The 14,647-nt window shown below is 34.8% G+C and overlaps 1 protein-coding gene across 1 annotated transcript; it reads right to left on the bottom strand.

Annotated features, from left to right (window-relative positions):
• Positions 1–362: 362 nt before the first annotated feature.
• LOC131572906 (membrane protein MLC1-like) lies at positions 363–13,268 on the bottom strand. Its single transcript, XM_058826338.1, has 11 exons — positions 13,089–13,268; positions 10,895–10,984; positions 8,820–8,873; positions 8,469–8,570; positions 6,727–6,828; positions 5,759–5,830; positions 5,179–5,295; positions 4,409–4,465; positions 3,135–3,257; positions 2,073–2,237; positions 363–930 (listed from the first exon to the last, which is right to left on the bottom strand). Exons 1-11 carry the CDS (start codon positions 13,266–13,268, stop codon positions 856–858), a joined length of 1,137 nt encoding a protein of 378 aa, XP_058682321.1. The 3' UTR covers positions 363–855.
• Between the last annotated feature and the right edge of the window lie 1,379 nt (positions 13,269–14,647).

Below are 14,647 nucleotides of genomic sequence, written 5' to 3'. Positions count from 1 at the left end.
GTTTTAAATCTACCCAATCATACACATAGTTCAGCTATATGAAAAGGTAATCTATATGGGGGGTGTCCCTTGTTTCAGGGCAGCTACATTTCATAGGTTTTAAAGATAGTTAGGAATATAAATAAATGAAAAGTAATATATCTAAGAATAAAAAATTTTAAAACCCTCTTTCATTATCATTAGTATCTCCTGTTACTTGGCCGATTGCTTCTGTTTGTTGGATGATTTGCTTTGTCTAGCAGCTTATGTGTCCCAGCACTCCGAAAAAGCCTCCTCCCCTTTTAGCAGTCCAGAAATTGAAGATTAATGGGAAAGAATATTTTGTTGTGACCTCTTGGATTAGAATGTCAATCCACATTCTCGAGTTTCCACATAATAAAGACTTTTATTTATATAAAAGCAATAAGATGCAGAACAACTTTACAACTCCTACAAAAGTGAAGTATAAGCAAAAACATCAATTATGACTTGTACTCATAACTTTACAAAAGCATTCATCAGTCACACTGACTGCATAACTGCAGTTATAACAATCTCTTGCAAATATATGAAGCCTACTACATATTGCAATATTTTACTTTGCCATCAGCATAAATCCGTGACTCATTACCTTTTTCTAAAGGTATCTTCTAAACACTAGCCTACAGATATCAACAGAAAACACAGATGTGTTAAAAATATTATCAACAAATTTTAAAATTATTAGAAAGATACATCATTTACTGTGTTATTCCATGGCTCCTACTGCTGCAACTATATTGCTGTTTAAAAATGGAAAAGTTTTTAAACCTTAATTCAAACATTTGATTTATCTTATTGGATTGTGCTGTGTTGGTTGCATTTGTAGAATCCAAACTACTGAGCCATCTGCACCACAACCGCTTTCCAAGCTTTATCTTTGTCAAAATCCTTTAAGGTATTATTGGAAACCTAGAAGTAAAAAAAATTCAGAAAAATGCAAACATGAAAAAAAGTTTTGATCAAAAACTGAACTTCAAGCAAATAAAAATATCTGAGAGAAGCTAGGAGAATGCAAACATGAATAGTTATAGCCAGAGCAATTAAAACATTCTATACATTTGTAAATTGTATAGTTTTGTGTATTACAGAGTTTATCTTTAGGATATAAAAAATAACAGTGTAAATTGTATAATATTTGAAACATTTGGGTCTAAGAAACTTGGCCAAATTCCTGTTTTAAACGTGTTACTTAAGACATTTTTTCAATATTTTTTTTCTAAAATATGACTGAAAGCTTTTGCACCTAACCCTTTAACCCCAAAGCCAGAAGCAGTCCCTGTGGTGCAACTGAAGCAAGATTTACCTACATACATGCCGGCAAAGTAAGGCCTTGCTTAAGAACACAGACTTCTGAGAAGCCAAAGGGATTTGCAACTTCACCTATAACATTATTCATGTGTTTAAACACTATAAGGTAAGCAAAAAAGTGTTGCTTTTGCAGAGATAGTGTTCCTTTTACCATTCAATTCATGCCTAATTTCTCAGTGACTCAAAAACCAGGAATACTTTTGTAAATAATCCCCAGCAGAGATCTGTTTAGCCACGCCATGACCCATGCTCCAAAATGTGATTTGCAGCTTATGGTTCATCTTTTATACAGAACCTAAGTCTCAGGACACAGATCCAGAAAATAAGCAATCTACACCAAATATTCTCAGCAGTCTCAGGGGCCTAATTCCAAAGCTTCCACTTTCCATTAGCAGCTCTTCACTGACTTGACTAAGTTTCTGCTCCCAGTGCTTTCTATCCAGTGCTGGCTGGACTGAACCCAGCACTCTCCTTCTAGTGCAGTAAGCATGAGTTACTCTCTCAGAGTCTTTAAGGATACAGGGTCTAGCTCTGTACAGCAGAGGAAAGCCAAAGAGGTACAGTTCTGTGCCCTACATCATGCCCAGTTATCATCTAACCAGGAAACTATTATCTCTTGATTACAAAATTAAGTTTCATGGAACAGCTTTTAATTGTGTTCTGAATTAAGACCACAAAACATTACTAAAAAAAGTGTTTTAAAATAGATATTTTCAAATTTTCTACTCGATATAAATACAAACCTCTGCTCTGTATTCCTGTTTTTTAACCTGTGATGGTGTCCATGCTGAATCTTGTAGTTTCATTTTTGTCTTGTAATTCACACACTGTATTACAGTTCCAATAGTAAGGCATGCCTGAATTAGGAGCATCAACATCAGAAGCAACAGGAGTACATCATAAGATTGCTGAAAATAGACATATGTTGTTAACTACTTGAATAGAATATTTTATGATGTTCCCATCTCTATACTTTTAAGATTCCTATCTAGACTTCTTAAATCAAATTATAATTTATGGTTTATTTCAGCATAAAGTTTAAAATAAAATTTTAGTGCCTGAGTTTGCTGAAAGTAGAAGAGATTGGTAACTTTTAAGAAAATGTTAATTTGCCAAATTATCTTTTCCTCTGGAAACAGGACAGAATTGAGGAAACTATAAACTAAAATATTGTCTTACTGCTAGTTCTGAACTAAGCAATGTCACAGCTATGCTTGGGCCTGGCCTTGTGCCTCACTGGCTCTGACCTTGCCCTGCTGACCTGAGTTCCTGGATGACCTTGGATCTGTCTCAATACTGTGGACTTACCTGGCAATCGCTGAACCATTGATTGAACCTGGCTACTATGGCTGGTAGTAGCCATTGCTTTACTATTTTTGGGGGTGCTGTAGGACTGCCCTGCTTGCCAATGAAGTTACCATTCTTTTTCTGCCTTGCTGTTACCTCGTGCTCCATTGGTAAACATTCTAAGAAGCAGAAAAAAGTACTCTTCAAGGAAACCTAGAATCTTCTGGTTAAATACTAGAAATTATAAAAGCTTCAAAGAGTCTAGCACTCTGTATATTATTTTTACTGTGTCTTTAGAATAATATCCTGTCTTTTTAAAACTACAATTCCAGGGTGCCAATAGATGTAACATACTTCCAATTATATCATAAGTTAAACAGTAGTTTTTAAATAATTTCTATAATGTTTCGTTCAATCTTTATAATGCAATACCTTGTCTCCATATATTCCCTAATTTACTAGTACCTTGGTACTGCAACATATAGAGGTTCATTTTTCAATTGCATAAAAACACATACTTTAACGGCAGGTGGGTAACTTTTAAAGATGTCAACAACTTGCATGATACTGAAGGATAAGTATGCAGAAGCAGTGAACAACAAAGGAGAGGTAACACTGCTAATGGCAATCAGGACCTCAACCTAAAAAACAAGATAATAAACGTTAAATAATAATCTAAAAAATTAACTCCGGTTTGTGAGCTATATCTCCTTGAAGCAAGCATAACAGAAGTGTGTAAAACTATGTAGGATTACAAATGAAAGATAAACACTAAGCCATCCACATTTCATGGAAATACAGAAGCAAGCTTCAAATAACCTAAGTTTCCTAGCCAAAACACTGTTGGCTTGTAATTAATTTTTCATTCAATACAGATGATGACATTTTTTTAATTTTACAAGTGCCTTCCATATCCACATAGAGAAAGCAATAGCCACCCTGGAGAACTAGTGTAGAAGCCACCATTTATTCTCCAATTTATATGAAGTAAGGTAGAATCAACAACAGATATTGCAAACTTGCAGCCTAAAAAAATCTTACACAAATAAATTTAAGTGCCCTGAGGAAAATTTATTGCAATACAACAGCAGTTGAGTTTCATTCAAATACCACCCCTACAGTGGTATACAATATACACATATACAATATAATATACAGTATTATATTCTGACTTCAATATGGCTCATTACTCACTTAAATATAGTCACATGACTATTATTTAGAACAGACACTTTAAGGAGCCTTAACTACACATCTAGGACATTCAAGGATTAAATGCACTCTACTGAATATCATTAGTTTTTGTTGCTAATCATGAAGATGAAGAATTTGTTTAAAATAGGATCTAGGTCCAGCACAGCCTGCACACCTAATTTTCTTCTTTCAGAAGCCACAAGTGATAATGAGAGAAAAAGGGAACCTCATTGCAGGAGCCTGAGAACAGTCCTTGGCATACCATATGAGGCATGTAATTTTTCTATAATATCTTTTCCCAAGGAATCCCTTCAAAAAATCAAAAAAAACAAAACAGAAAAAAAACCAAACCCAAAAGCCAAGCCAAACCAAACCAACTCTTCAAATTCTTTTCTGGAACGGATGAAATTAAGCCTCCAAAGAACCTACCAGAGTTCTTTTAATGGATACTAGATAACACTTCTGCTACATATTTCTGTCACATTTTGTAGAAGCAGCTAAAAATAAGTGAGCAGACTTGATTAGTGCCCACTATCAGGCAGACTTTTTCAGCATTAATCCACCCTAATGATAAAATCCAAGAATTTTACACACTTACCAGACATTTACTTGGATATTCAGCAGCTACATGACTTGCAATAGCACTTGGAAAGCACTAAACAAAAGAGTGTAAAAAAGTATTTATTGAGTTGAAAATTACAAAAATTACAATTGAATTACAGTAATTCCCACTATTCACAGCCTTTTTTGTGAATTCTGAATGCTGAAAAGCTTGTTTATGAACTTTTTCCACTTAATGCAAAGGGATTTTACAGACATACATAAACTAATGGTCACTGTTTTCTTTCTCTATCAGTTCCTTTGTGGCAAGCAGGGTGGCACATCTTGTCTGAATCTACTGTTCCTTGGTACAGGACTGTTATTAGGGATAAGGGTTACCAAGCACACTCTCAGACTTTTAAAACAGTTAAAACTGAGAGGTTAAATAAGATGTTCTAAGGTTTCTACCATGCTAAAACTAACTCAGTTTTTTCTTTTGCAGCCTGAAATATTCCAAAACCTACAAATTTTTTTTGACAAAACACCTCACTTCTAATGCTGTTGTTTTAATACTCATTTCCATTTTACTGGATTGAGAACTGAGAATGTATCACAACACTTTACTGAAGTATTGCATACCAAAACAGATATAAAATATTGCATAAATATATTAAGAATATTGAAGTGCTAATTCATTTGCTAAGCAGCAATTCCCAAACAGTAATAGAGCCAAATAAATACTCCAGTAGGGAGGAGAAAAGTGAAAAAAAAACCCCACTGAATAAAAGCCATTGTTTTTAAAGAGTAGCTTCCATTTGCACTACTTACAGCAACTAAGATCCAAAAGAATGTCACTGAGAGGTATGGACCTGAGACTAGAACATCCATATTCAAAGCAATTATTCCACCAAACACTGATGAAATTCCAATAATCACCTCAATTACCTAAAACAAATAAGAGCACATAAATTATTTAAAATGTATTTGAATGCAAAATTTCCTATTTGCATATAGAAAGGACCTCACTGGAAAGAATAAAATGCATTTATGCTAGTATCTAGTCATGAAGTCTATGTTTTCAAAATCTAAAATATGGCAAAATGCAAGCTAGCTTAAGCAAGATCGGCTTCATTATAAATATTTATGCTTTCATTTATTATCTCCCCTGAATAATAGTTCCGTTTACACCATTTATCCTTAAATCATTAAGTAGTCTCCTTCCCATAATAAAGAGCAGTTATGATTTATCTTGCAATCTTCTAAAAGGAAATATTTTACTATATATCTCTCATTTTTGTCTTCATTCTTTCAGTTCTTAACTACGCTGATCTCTTCCTGGCTTTAAAGAACCTTCACACTTAGAAAGAAGAAGTAATAAATTGATTCAATGAAGCAATGGTTTTCTTACTGAGTATGACTTCAGAATTCGAGCAGGAAAGCTGACATTGCTCAAAACAATGGCACTGTCATATGCAGTATTCTAGAGGGGAATAAAAAAATCATGATAAAAAATATACAAAGTGATACATTTCTTTCTAGTATCTTGTGCAACCTGTTACAGATCCTAACAGTGATATGCAACATCTGGTTGGCCCAGAAGAGGCGGCAGTGACACATCATGGTGTTCTCCAGTGTCAGACCACATCAATTCCATTAAAACCAAATTCATTAGTCCCAGATTAGCTGTTCCACAGCCACCATTCAATAATGAAATATTGTCATCATTTCTCCCTTTTTCACCTTCAAAGAATATACTTTCTATCCAAGCCCTCAGATTTTACAGATCTGGATCAGCAAGAGCCAAAGTAGGACAGGGCTCTACACAACTTTATCAATCAGTATTTCCAATGGCATAACATGTTTGCTTCATTCTTACCTAAAAGTACTCTTGCAGAAAAATAAGGGTGGGGTTTGGGAAAGCACTTGTGAATAAAGCAAATTTTATCAATAGCCCCAAATCCTGAAGCCAAGATTTGTTGTCCAGATACCACCAAACTGGCATACAAGACAAATACTTGCTCTACATCAGGCTTCGAAAAAGTATTGCTTGCATACATATAAGTTATCAAGTTTCATTTTACAAAACAGAAATAAAACATTTGCTATGCCCATTCATAAGATATTCAGAGAACTCCGTACTGTATAATTTTCAACACAGGTAATTTTGCAGAGGGGTCATTGTACTTTTAAAAGACAGAAAAAGAAAGATGTTTAGTTTAGTAATATCTTATTTATAGTTAAAATATAGTTTTAGCATGCAAAGTTATATATTGGAGTTGACAAAGTTGTATACTGGAGTTGACAATAAATTGTCGACATATGCAATACAGGAAAATGGAGTATTTTTTAACATGTACAACCCTTAAGGGTACCTACTTTCTTTCTTGTACAGCAGTCTTCAGTAGACCTAGCTGAAATGATCACAGTAGTTGCCATGAAGATTTCCAGCAGAATAAGTAGAATCAAGTTGAAATTTATCTGTCAGTAAAATCCCAGATATAAATGAGTTATGTCTTCCATATTAAAAAGAAAGGAAGGGGCTGAGTCTAGCATGATTAGGCAGGTTGTCTAGTTTCTGTCAGATTTAGACACATCTACTGATTACATACTTTGTTAACTATTTTCTTTCAAACTTCAAGAACATAATACTCAAAATGCCTACCCTAAGAAAGAAACATTTACTTAATTTATGGAAATATTCTGCCTGAAGATTTTATCACTATCTTCTGGTAGAGGAGCTTTTGATAAGGGAGTGTTTGCTGGATACATTTGCTTTTTGCAGGCCCCTCCATGTGAAACCAGAACACTGTAGCAACTAATGGAAGATTCTCAGGGGAAGGAGGGCCACAGGTCGCAACTCCTAGGTTGCAATTCCAAATGATGTACTACCATATAGGATGCTGAATGAAAACACAAATCAAAGAACTGCACCAAGGATCCCAGTTCTGGTGATAAAGCTGGTAAAGCATTCACAGACACTCTTCATGGTTTGATGACTCTCACAGACTACACTGTGGTGCAAAAACATGGATGCTGCCATTGCTCATATTCAAGAGACAAGTAAGTGAATGCAATACTTAACGTTGCACTTTTGCTCATTATTCTCATGAAAAGAGGTAGATACCTACACTACATGGACTGAATCATTTCCAGAGGCACACAAGTGAGGCAAAGTGGATCTCCCTTTCTTGTCTTCCAAAGCACCATGTTGTTCCATTGGCAGCCCAAGAAAACATCTGGTAGTCAGTCAGACCACTGGGGCAATGTACCTCAAGTCTAGGAAGACCTGACACTATTCCAAACCTATACAACTACAGCAAACCATTGTTCAACAACTTATATTGTTTTCTCATGTCAGACCTACTCTGTTGATGATGAAATCTCAGTCTTTCTCTGACACGTATCTTGCAGCATGTGTTTTTTGAAAAAAGTAGTAAGTGGCAGATTTAGAAGGCTTTTTTGGACACTGAAATTCACTTTTGCTTAGGAAATGATAATTGTAACTATGTGCTTTGCTGTACCAAACAGACTGTACAGTTGTACTAACTTCACAAACAGCAGTAAATGTCATTGTGGTAAACTTCTAGAAAATGTGCTACAATGAAGAATACAGAAATCGTTAGGCAAAATAAGAGGTTTCAAATGTGTGGTCTGCTGAACAATTTAATCCAGATTATAAATTCCCATGAGTTAGACATGTTTTGACACAGAGCTAATACTGATGTGGGCTGGCAAGGCCACATGTCATACTTGGCAGTGCAGTGCCAAGTAGATCCACAAGTTTGAGTTGAGAAGCCCTGTAACTAAAGTGATGGACTATCTCACTAAGTCCTAGGTATAAGAAGTAAATAACAAAAATTGAAAAATTAATAGTAAATAAATTAAATATTTATTTAAATAAATAAATTAGATTCTTGTGAATATTATTTCAGGGAACTAACATTGGGTAAAGAGAAATGTAAAGTTACTGTATGAGCTCTCCTCACAGACCAAGCAGGAACACTGGGATATTGGCAGCAAAGTAATGACCTGTGATCTCAAGCCACTTAATGTCCTCCCCACCTTGTTTTTTAACAAAGATAAATGAATCACAATTAGCACTTGTTTTAGTAACTTACATTTATAGCTGATGGATTGAGGACAAGTTTGCATCCAAACCAAATTAAACATGTTGTTGTAACAGCAAATGTAGAGACAAATAGAATCTGAAAATTTGGTATCTGAAAAACAGTTTCAAAATGGGTTTCTCTCTCATTTTAAACATGGGGGCAATATGAATGCACATACACACAGACATGGATGGATGGATGGATGGATGGATGGATGGACTGACAGACAGACAGACAGACAGAGATAGATAGATAGATAGATAGATAGATAGATAGATAGATAGATAGATAGATAGATAGATAGATAGAGAGGGAGAGAGGGGGACAGAGATAAAATTGACACTCAAGTTTCATACTTACCACATTAATTTTACTCCTTGCTATAGCAAAGCTCACAACTGCTGAAGGAATACACTGGGAAAATTAAAAGAGAAGACTAGTGGGATCTTCTGCACAATGAATTTTATATATACATCTATAGATGTATTTTGTATGTCTGAATTCATATTTCAGTACACTCAGACAAACAGAAGATCAGAAACTCTGAAGAAAATGTGTCACTTGACTATGGTCATTAATCAGTCAGTGTCTGAGGATTACAAGAAGTTTAAATATGCTTCCCACATCCCTCAGTTTTTACTAACTACCCAGCATAGCATGATGACTAAAAGAAGGAAAGTCTTTCATGAGGTATTTCATGTCTTTGTTAGTTTAAATTAACTCTAGAAGGCCTAAGATCCTTAAGCAGGAGAAAACAGTGCTACTCCCAAACTGGATCTGCATTCTTTAAACAGACATCATCCTGGTTGTGTATGCTAAAATTTTCCCAATCTCAAAACAGTTCTGAAGAACCTTGTGAAAATCTGCTGAGTCAAGATACACTTAGAGAATTGTGCCTGGGATGTCCAATCTGTTCACTGGGAACTGTTTTCATACTTGAGGGCAAAGATAAATGGAAGAGTCATGCACAAATGAAAAGTCTCATAAAGTAATTCCTCTATCCCTTAGCTGTTCCCCACAACAGACATGGCTCCATTACAGATCCAACTCTATTTTACACAAATGCCTACTAAAATTATAATAAAAATGTTCTTATGTTAAATAATGAATCATGCAATAAATGCCACTTTTCTAATTCTCTTCCCACACATCTGAACACTGATGGCTTAACAATAGAACACTATAAAGAGATTAATACTGATATGTAAAATTCCTGGCAGCACTTCCTTAACACCTAAATTACCTTTACTGAATATAATTAAAACATCCTTTTATGTCCGGGATACACAGGAATCTCTAGAACACTCAGGACTATGTTTAGGCAACTGAATCCAGCTACTAGTCCAGATGGTGAAAGTCTAGAGAGCAATTCAGGCTACATGAGACACTCAGTGGCCAGCTGGCTACAAATCTCTCTAGGCTCTTCTAACTGCACCAACACCATCATTTGCAGTAGGAACTCTAATACCTTCCTCACATACAAGCACCAAACATACACACCTTCAAACCCAGTGTCATGACCTTCTGCATCGAAAGATCTACCAGGTCTTTTGAAACTTTTAAATAAGAAGTTCAAAGAGTCAAGATCAAGAGCAGAGAAAGAGACATCTCAGTAACCAACACTAATGTTGCAGAGAATAAGGTATCTGTGAGGATACTGATTTCAAAGACTCCTCCAACTTTAACACCTTTAGTGGAAGCCCAAGTGATAACTCATTCACAGAGCAAGTCCTGGGACTTGTTTGTTTCAAGTAAAGCATTAGTCTTGGACCTGACTTAAAAACAGATATATAAGTCAAGTTGAGAAAATAACAATGACATAATGCTGCCATAAAGTACACAAGTACAAGAGACTTATCTTATGAATCTTACTTATGAAAAGCACAAATTAAGCACATATAATACATTAAAAATATATACATGCACCCATAAAAAGATAGTAAAAACACATTGAGCTCTGGAAAATGTCAGCCATCTTTAATGCATACTTTACTAGTAAAATAATAATATTTAAGGGAGCTTTAGTCTGCTTCAGTACTTGGATATTATGGCAAAATAAACTGAAAAATTAGTACTTTGAGATACAATCCGAAATACAGTTTGATAATATATAGCCAGGACACTTCCCAAATACATAGAAATGAAAATTTTCTTAAAATCAAGCACAGAAAAACTGTTCAGCAGATTAACACTGCACACCAGTGGTGAGGTGATTAACAAAAATCGTAACATAAACCCAGATGTCTTTATGACAACTGTTATTCCTTTAACCATGCAACAAAAATCCATTTAATAAACCGTTAAATAGAATTAAATCTTCCAAGAAAAAAATTAGCAGTAGAAAGACAGACAGACTAGAAGACATAAACCCACAAAAATTATTTACTATTGCATTTGCTGTCAAACAGCCACAGCAAATAATTAAGAATGCTTACTGAACCTGCTGCACAACGTAAATAATCCATTTCAGATGGAAAAATATTTCCCAGATATAGTGAAAATCCAGAAGTAATAAGGAGGCAAGTCTGAAAAGCAACAAATAAAATAAATTTATATGAATAAAACTGTTCTTTTAAAAAACAACTAATCAGACATAAATCAGTAATCAGTCACTTTCAAACTGAGTTACTTTTAAAAATACTGTTTTTCTGTGAATAAATTTGAAGAAAAATATCAAAATATGCTGACTCGTGAAGATGTTTTGCTGGTTACCAAGACCTAATAATGAACAATGTTCATGTTTAAATCAAGCATTTTGTCCTGACCTGGCAAATAACTCAATAAAATACTCAAAAGGTAACTGCAGTGTTTCGTGGTAGAAATGCTTTAGAAACCTCAGCTATGTCTCTACTTTGCATTCTCTGCTTGACTCCAACAACATTCATTATGCATATGGGCAGCTGGGAAATTGCCAACTAGAACACAGCAGCAAAAATAGTATTGGGATACATTAATGAAGTTTCTTCCAGTATATTCCTGCATCCTTCCAAACTCTCTTCCTTTTTTCATTCAGCAGCACATCCAAAAATGTTCAACTGCTCCTCGTCACTTAATAAGTCTTCTGTTTATTTCATAACTATCACGGTTATGCACTCTGCAATAAGCAATTAGTGTCTTCTACTAACATTATTTTGTTTTTCCTTGTCATTCCTCTGAGTAGGCATTTCTTTGAAGGGGCAGGGGAAGGTAAGAGACAGAATGGCTCTTGTTTTATTGGGCATTCTTTTCATGTTAGAAAATTACTGTGGGTCTTTAAAAAGTCCTTGTCAAAAAAAGACAGAAAATAAGGCTAGCGTATGTGCATGCATAAACACACACACACACACACACACAGAATTTTGGCAGGCTGGAAGAACAGTCTATGGGACCACAAGTTGAAATTGTGTTTCAAGCTCATCAAATGGTTTCTGCACAAAACCAGCCCATCAACCACTTTGATGTCATTCTACAGTTTGCAACTGCTGCCTGAAGTAGACTGTTCTGTTCACTATGACTTATGTTGCTCAGCATACAGACTCTCTTTTCTGGACAGTCTTTCAGAAGGGTTGATAGAGACTAAACACTTGGAATAAAAATCTAATTGGAATTTAATCTAAGAGTTTATTAATAAATCTGCATTTTAATTTTTCCATTAAATTCATTCTTCTTGACATTATGACTTCAGCAAATGATCATTAAACACTATTATGTCCAAGAATCTACAACAACTCAGTAAATTACAGACAGTTGTCCCTTTGGACAATTAAGTTTGAGAAAATTTAATGCCAGCACTTCTTTTGCTCTCTTTTCATGTGACAGTACATCTGAAAGGAAATCCAAGCCTTGCAGTTTGTCAGAAAGGAAAAAATGCTCAGCTGTTTCCACAAAAATAAGGCAATACTTCTACTCACTGTGCAAAAACAAGCAATTACCATATTAAGTGAGACAATCGTAGTTCTTAATAGAAATTACGCTTCAAAGCACACAAGCTGACAGAGAAAGAAACCATCAAATTCTAATTTCTATAATGAAGTTTAATTAACTTGGCTCAGAACATGGAGAAGCATATGATGTACATGCAAGATGAGTATCCTGTGATTCTAGCAGTGACACAAAAATTCAAAACACTGTGCTGTTCATGTAAGAAGCACAAGTATATAATTATTATGTGGCTATTGAACCCTGGTAAATGAATGTGGCAATCAAGTACCACATATATTTTTAATGCCAAAATATTATCATGGCAGCCACAGTGCATTTAATAGTTAGAAATATTTTTAAAAGAACACATATGGTCCACATACTTTATATACTCTACCAAAAGGCACTTATTATACATACACATGGGCTCATATTTATCACTACCACACTCATTCTCTTCTTATAGGATTAATATCAATGATAAGAATAAGCCTTCATATACCATCTCTGATTAGTAAAAATACAGTCAAAGAATACCAGTAATCAATGAATTGTTACATTCCAAAGTTGCTAAATATGTTTCCGTTTATACAAAGATTTATTTTCAGTACCATCAGTGATGAAATTCTTAGTCTTCAAATTATGTCAAACAGAACAACTGATTTCTGGGCACTAAGGCCTCACCTCCTCACCTGTAGTTTTAAATTTGCTATCATTTAAAGTACTTACTCCCATCAGCAAAGAAAATATCCATGTTTTGTAACTAAAGCAAGGATGCAGCCTCTTTGACAGCTGAAGGTCACTGGATTTGATATCTGGTATATAATTTCCATTCTCTTGTTTTCCCCGCTCCAAAGTTGGCATCCTGTCATAGCTAAATTCTTCTCTGTAACCTTCTTCCCTGGTCATAACACTTCACGAGAGCAATTAAATAATAATAATGCGAATTACAAAGAAAGAGAAAAAATATAATTTAGATCCTTCATATACTCAGATCAATACTCAACTAGGTTTTTTTGTGTATTGAAGACAAAATAAATAAAAGCAATATCAGGGACTAGACATTTCAAAATACATAAGCTTTCTAACAACTTACTTGCACACCTTATCTAAATTACATCCTACAGCCACAGCTCATAATAGTACAGTATAAGTACCAACAAATTGAAAGTTTGTGTATCTTTGATACCTCAGTCAATTTTTATTTCAAGATCTAAGAACCAGTTTTAGAGGTGTTAGTGCATACCTCAATAATCAAAGCTTTTTTCTTTTTCAACTCTAGGACAGTAAAGATAATCAAACAGGTTTCAATATAAATTCCATTTTATTTCAACACTTTTTATCAGCTATCTAAAATGACAGACTTCCCTATGATTTCCATGAACATACATACTCACAATAACTCAGCTACAGCAAACTCTTTCTAATTTACCCAGTATCAACCATTTCTCTTGTGCACTTCATCCTTTTTTGTTCACCTCACTGCTTGCCAATCTGTTAAAATACCATGAGGAGTATCTTATATTAGAATTAAGTTACTGCAGATTTTTCAACAGTTAAAAACCTTCGTGCTTACCTTCCACTGAAAAGTTAACTGTCAGTTTAAAACAGCCCTGTGAACACAGCTGCCTGTACACTTTGTGATATTCTCACCGTTCAGTGAGTCATGCCGGCTTTGAAAAGTTCTCCCTTACACTTTGGCTTTCAACAACATCTATTCAGATATGGAACAAAAGCACAGCAAGAACTTCAGTTAAGCCAGGGAACAGGAAAATGCCTCCTGAATTTTAATTAACAGAACACACTAGAAAATGACTGTACTACATCTCATAGGGCTGCTTCCAAATCAGACCAACAAATTAAAAGTTTCATGTCTCTTTTTTATTTGAGCACTACCCCTTACTTAGCATCTTAAATAAAAGCTTCCTCACAGTTTACCACTTTTAGCTATCATAATAGCCAGTGACCGCAATATCTAACAAATGAGTTCTTGTTTCAAAAGAGCAAAATGTACTTACAATGCAATGTTCTCCTAGAAAAAACTACAGATAAAAGTTCAAGTATTACAGTATAAGATGGGAAGCTCAAAAGTTAGAGGTTAGAAATCTATCAAGATCATTATTTTCACTGTAGAACACATCTTCATCTTTTTCCACTAACCCCGGTCTTCTGGAGTGCCCAGATAAACCCCACATTTCAATCATGCCGTCATTCGTACTTACAGAAGACCCAGATGACTAAACAACATATTTTAAATCTAGCAGGCAGCAGTGACATGCAATGGCCAG

Source organism: Poecile atricapillus, chromosome Z (genome assembly GCF_030490865.1).
Source record: "Poecile atricapillus isolate bPoeAtr1 chromosome Z, bPoeAtr1.hap1, whole genome shotgun sequence".
Lineage (NCBI taxonomy): Eukaryota > Metazoa > Chordata > Aves > Passeriformes > Paridae > Poecile > Poecile atricapillus.
Note: the sequence above shows the minus strand (reverse complement) of the source record. Positions and strands in the feature narration are given on the sequence as shown.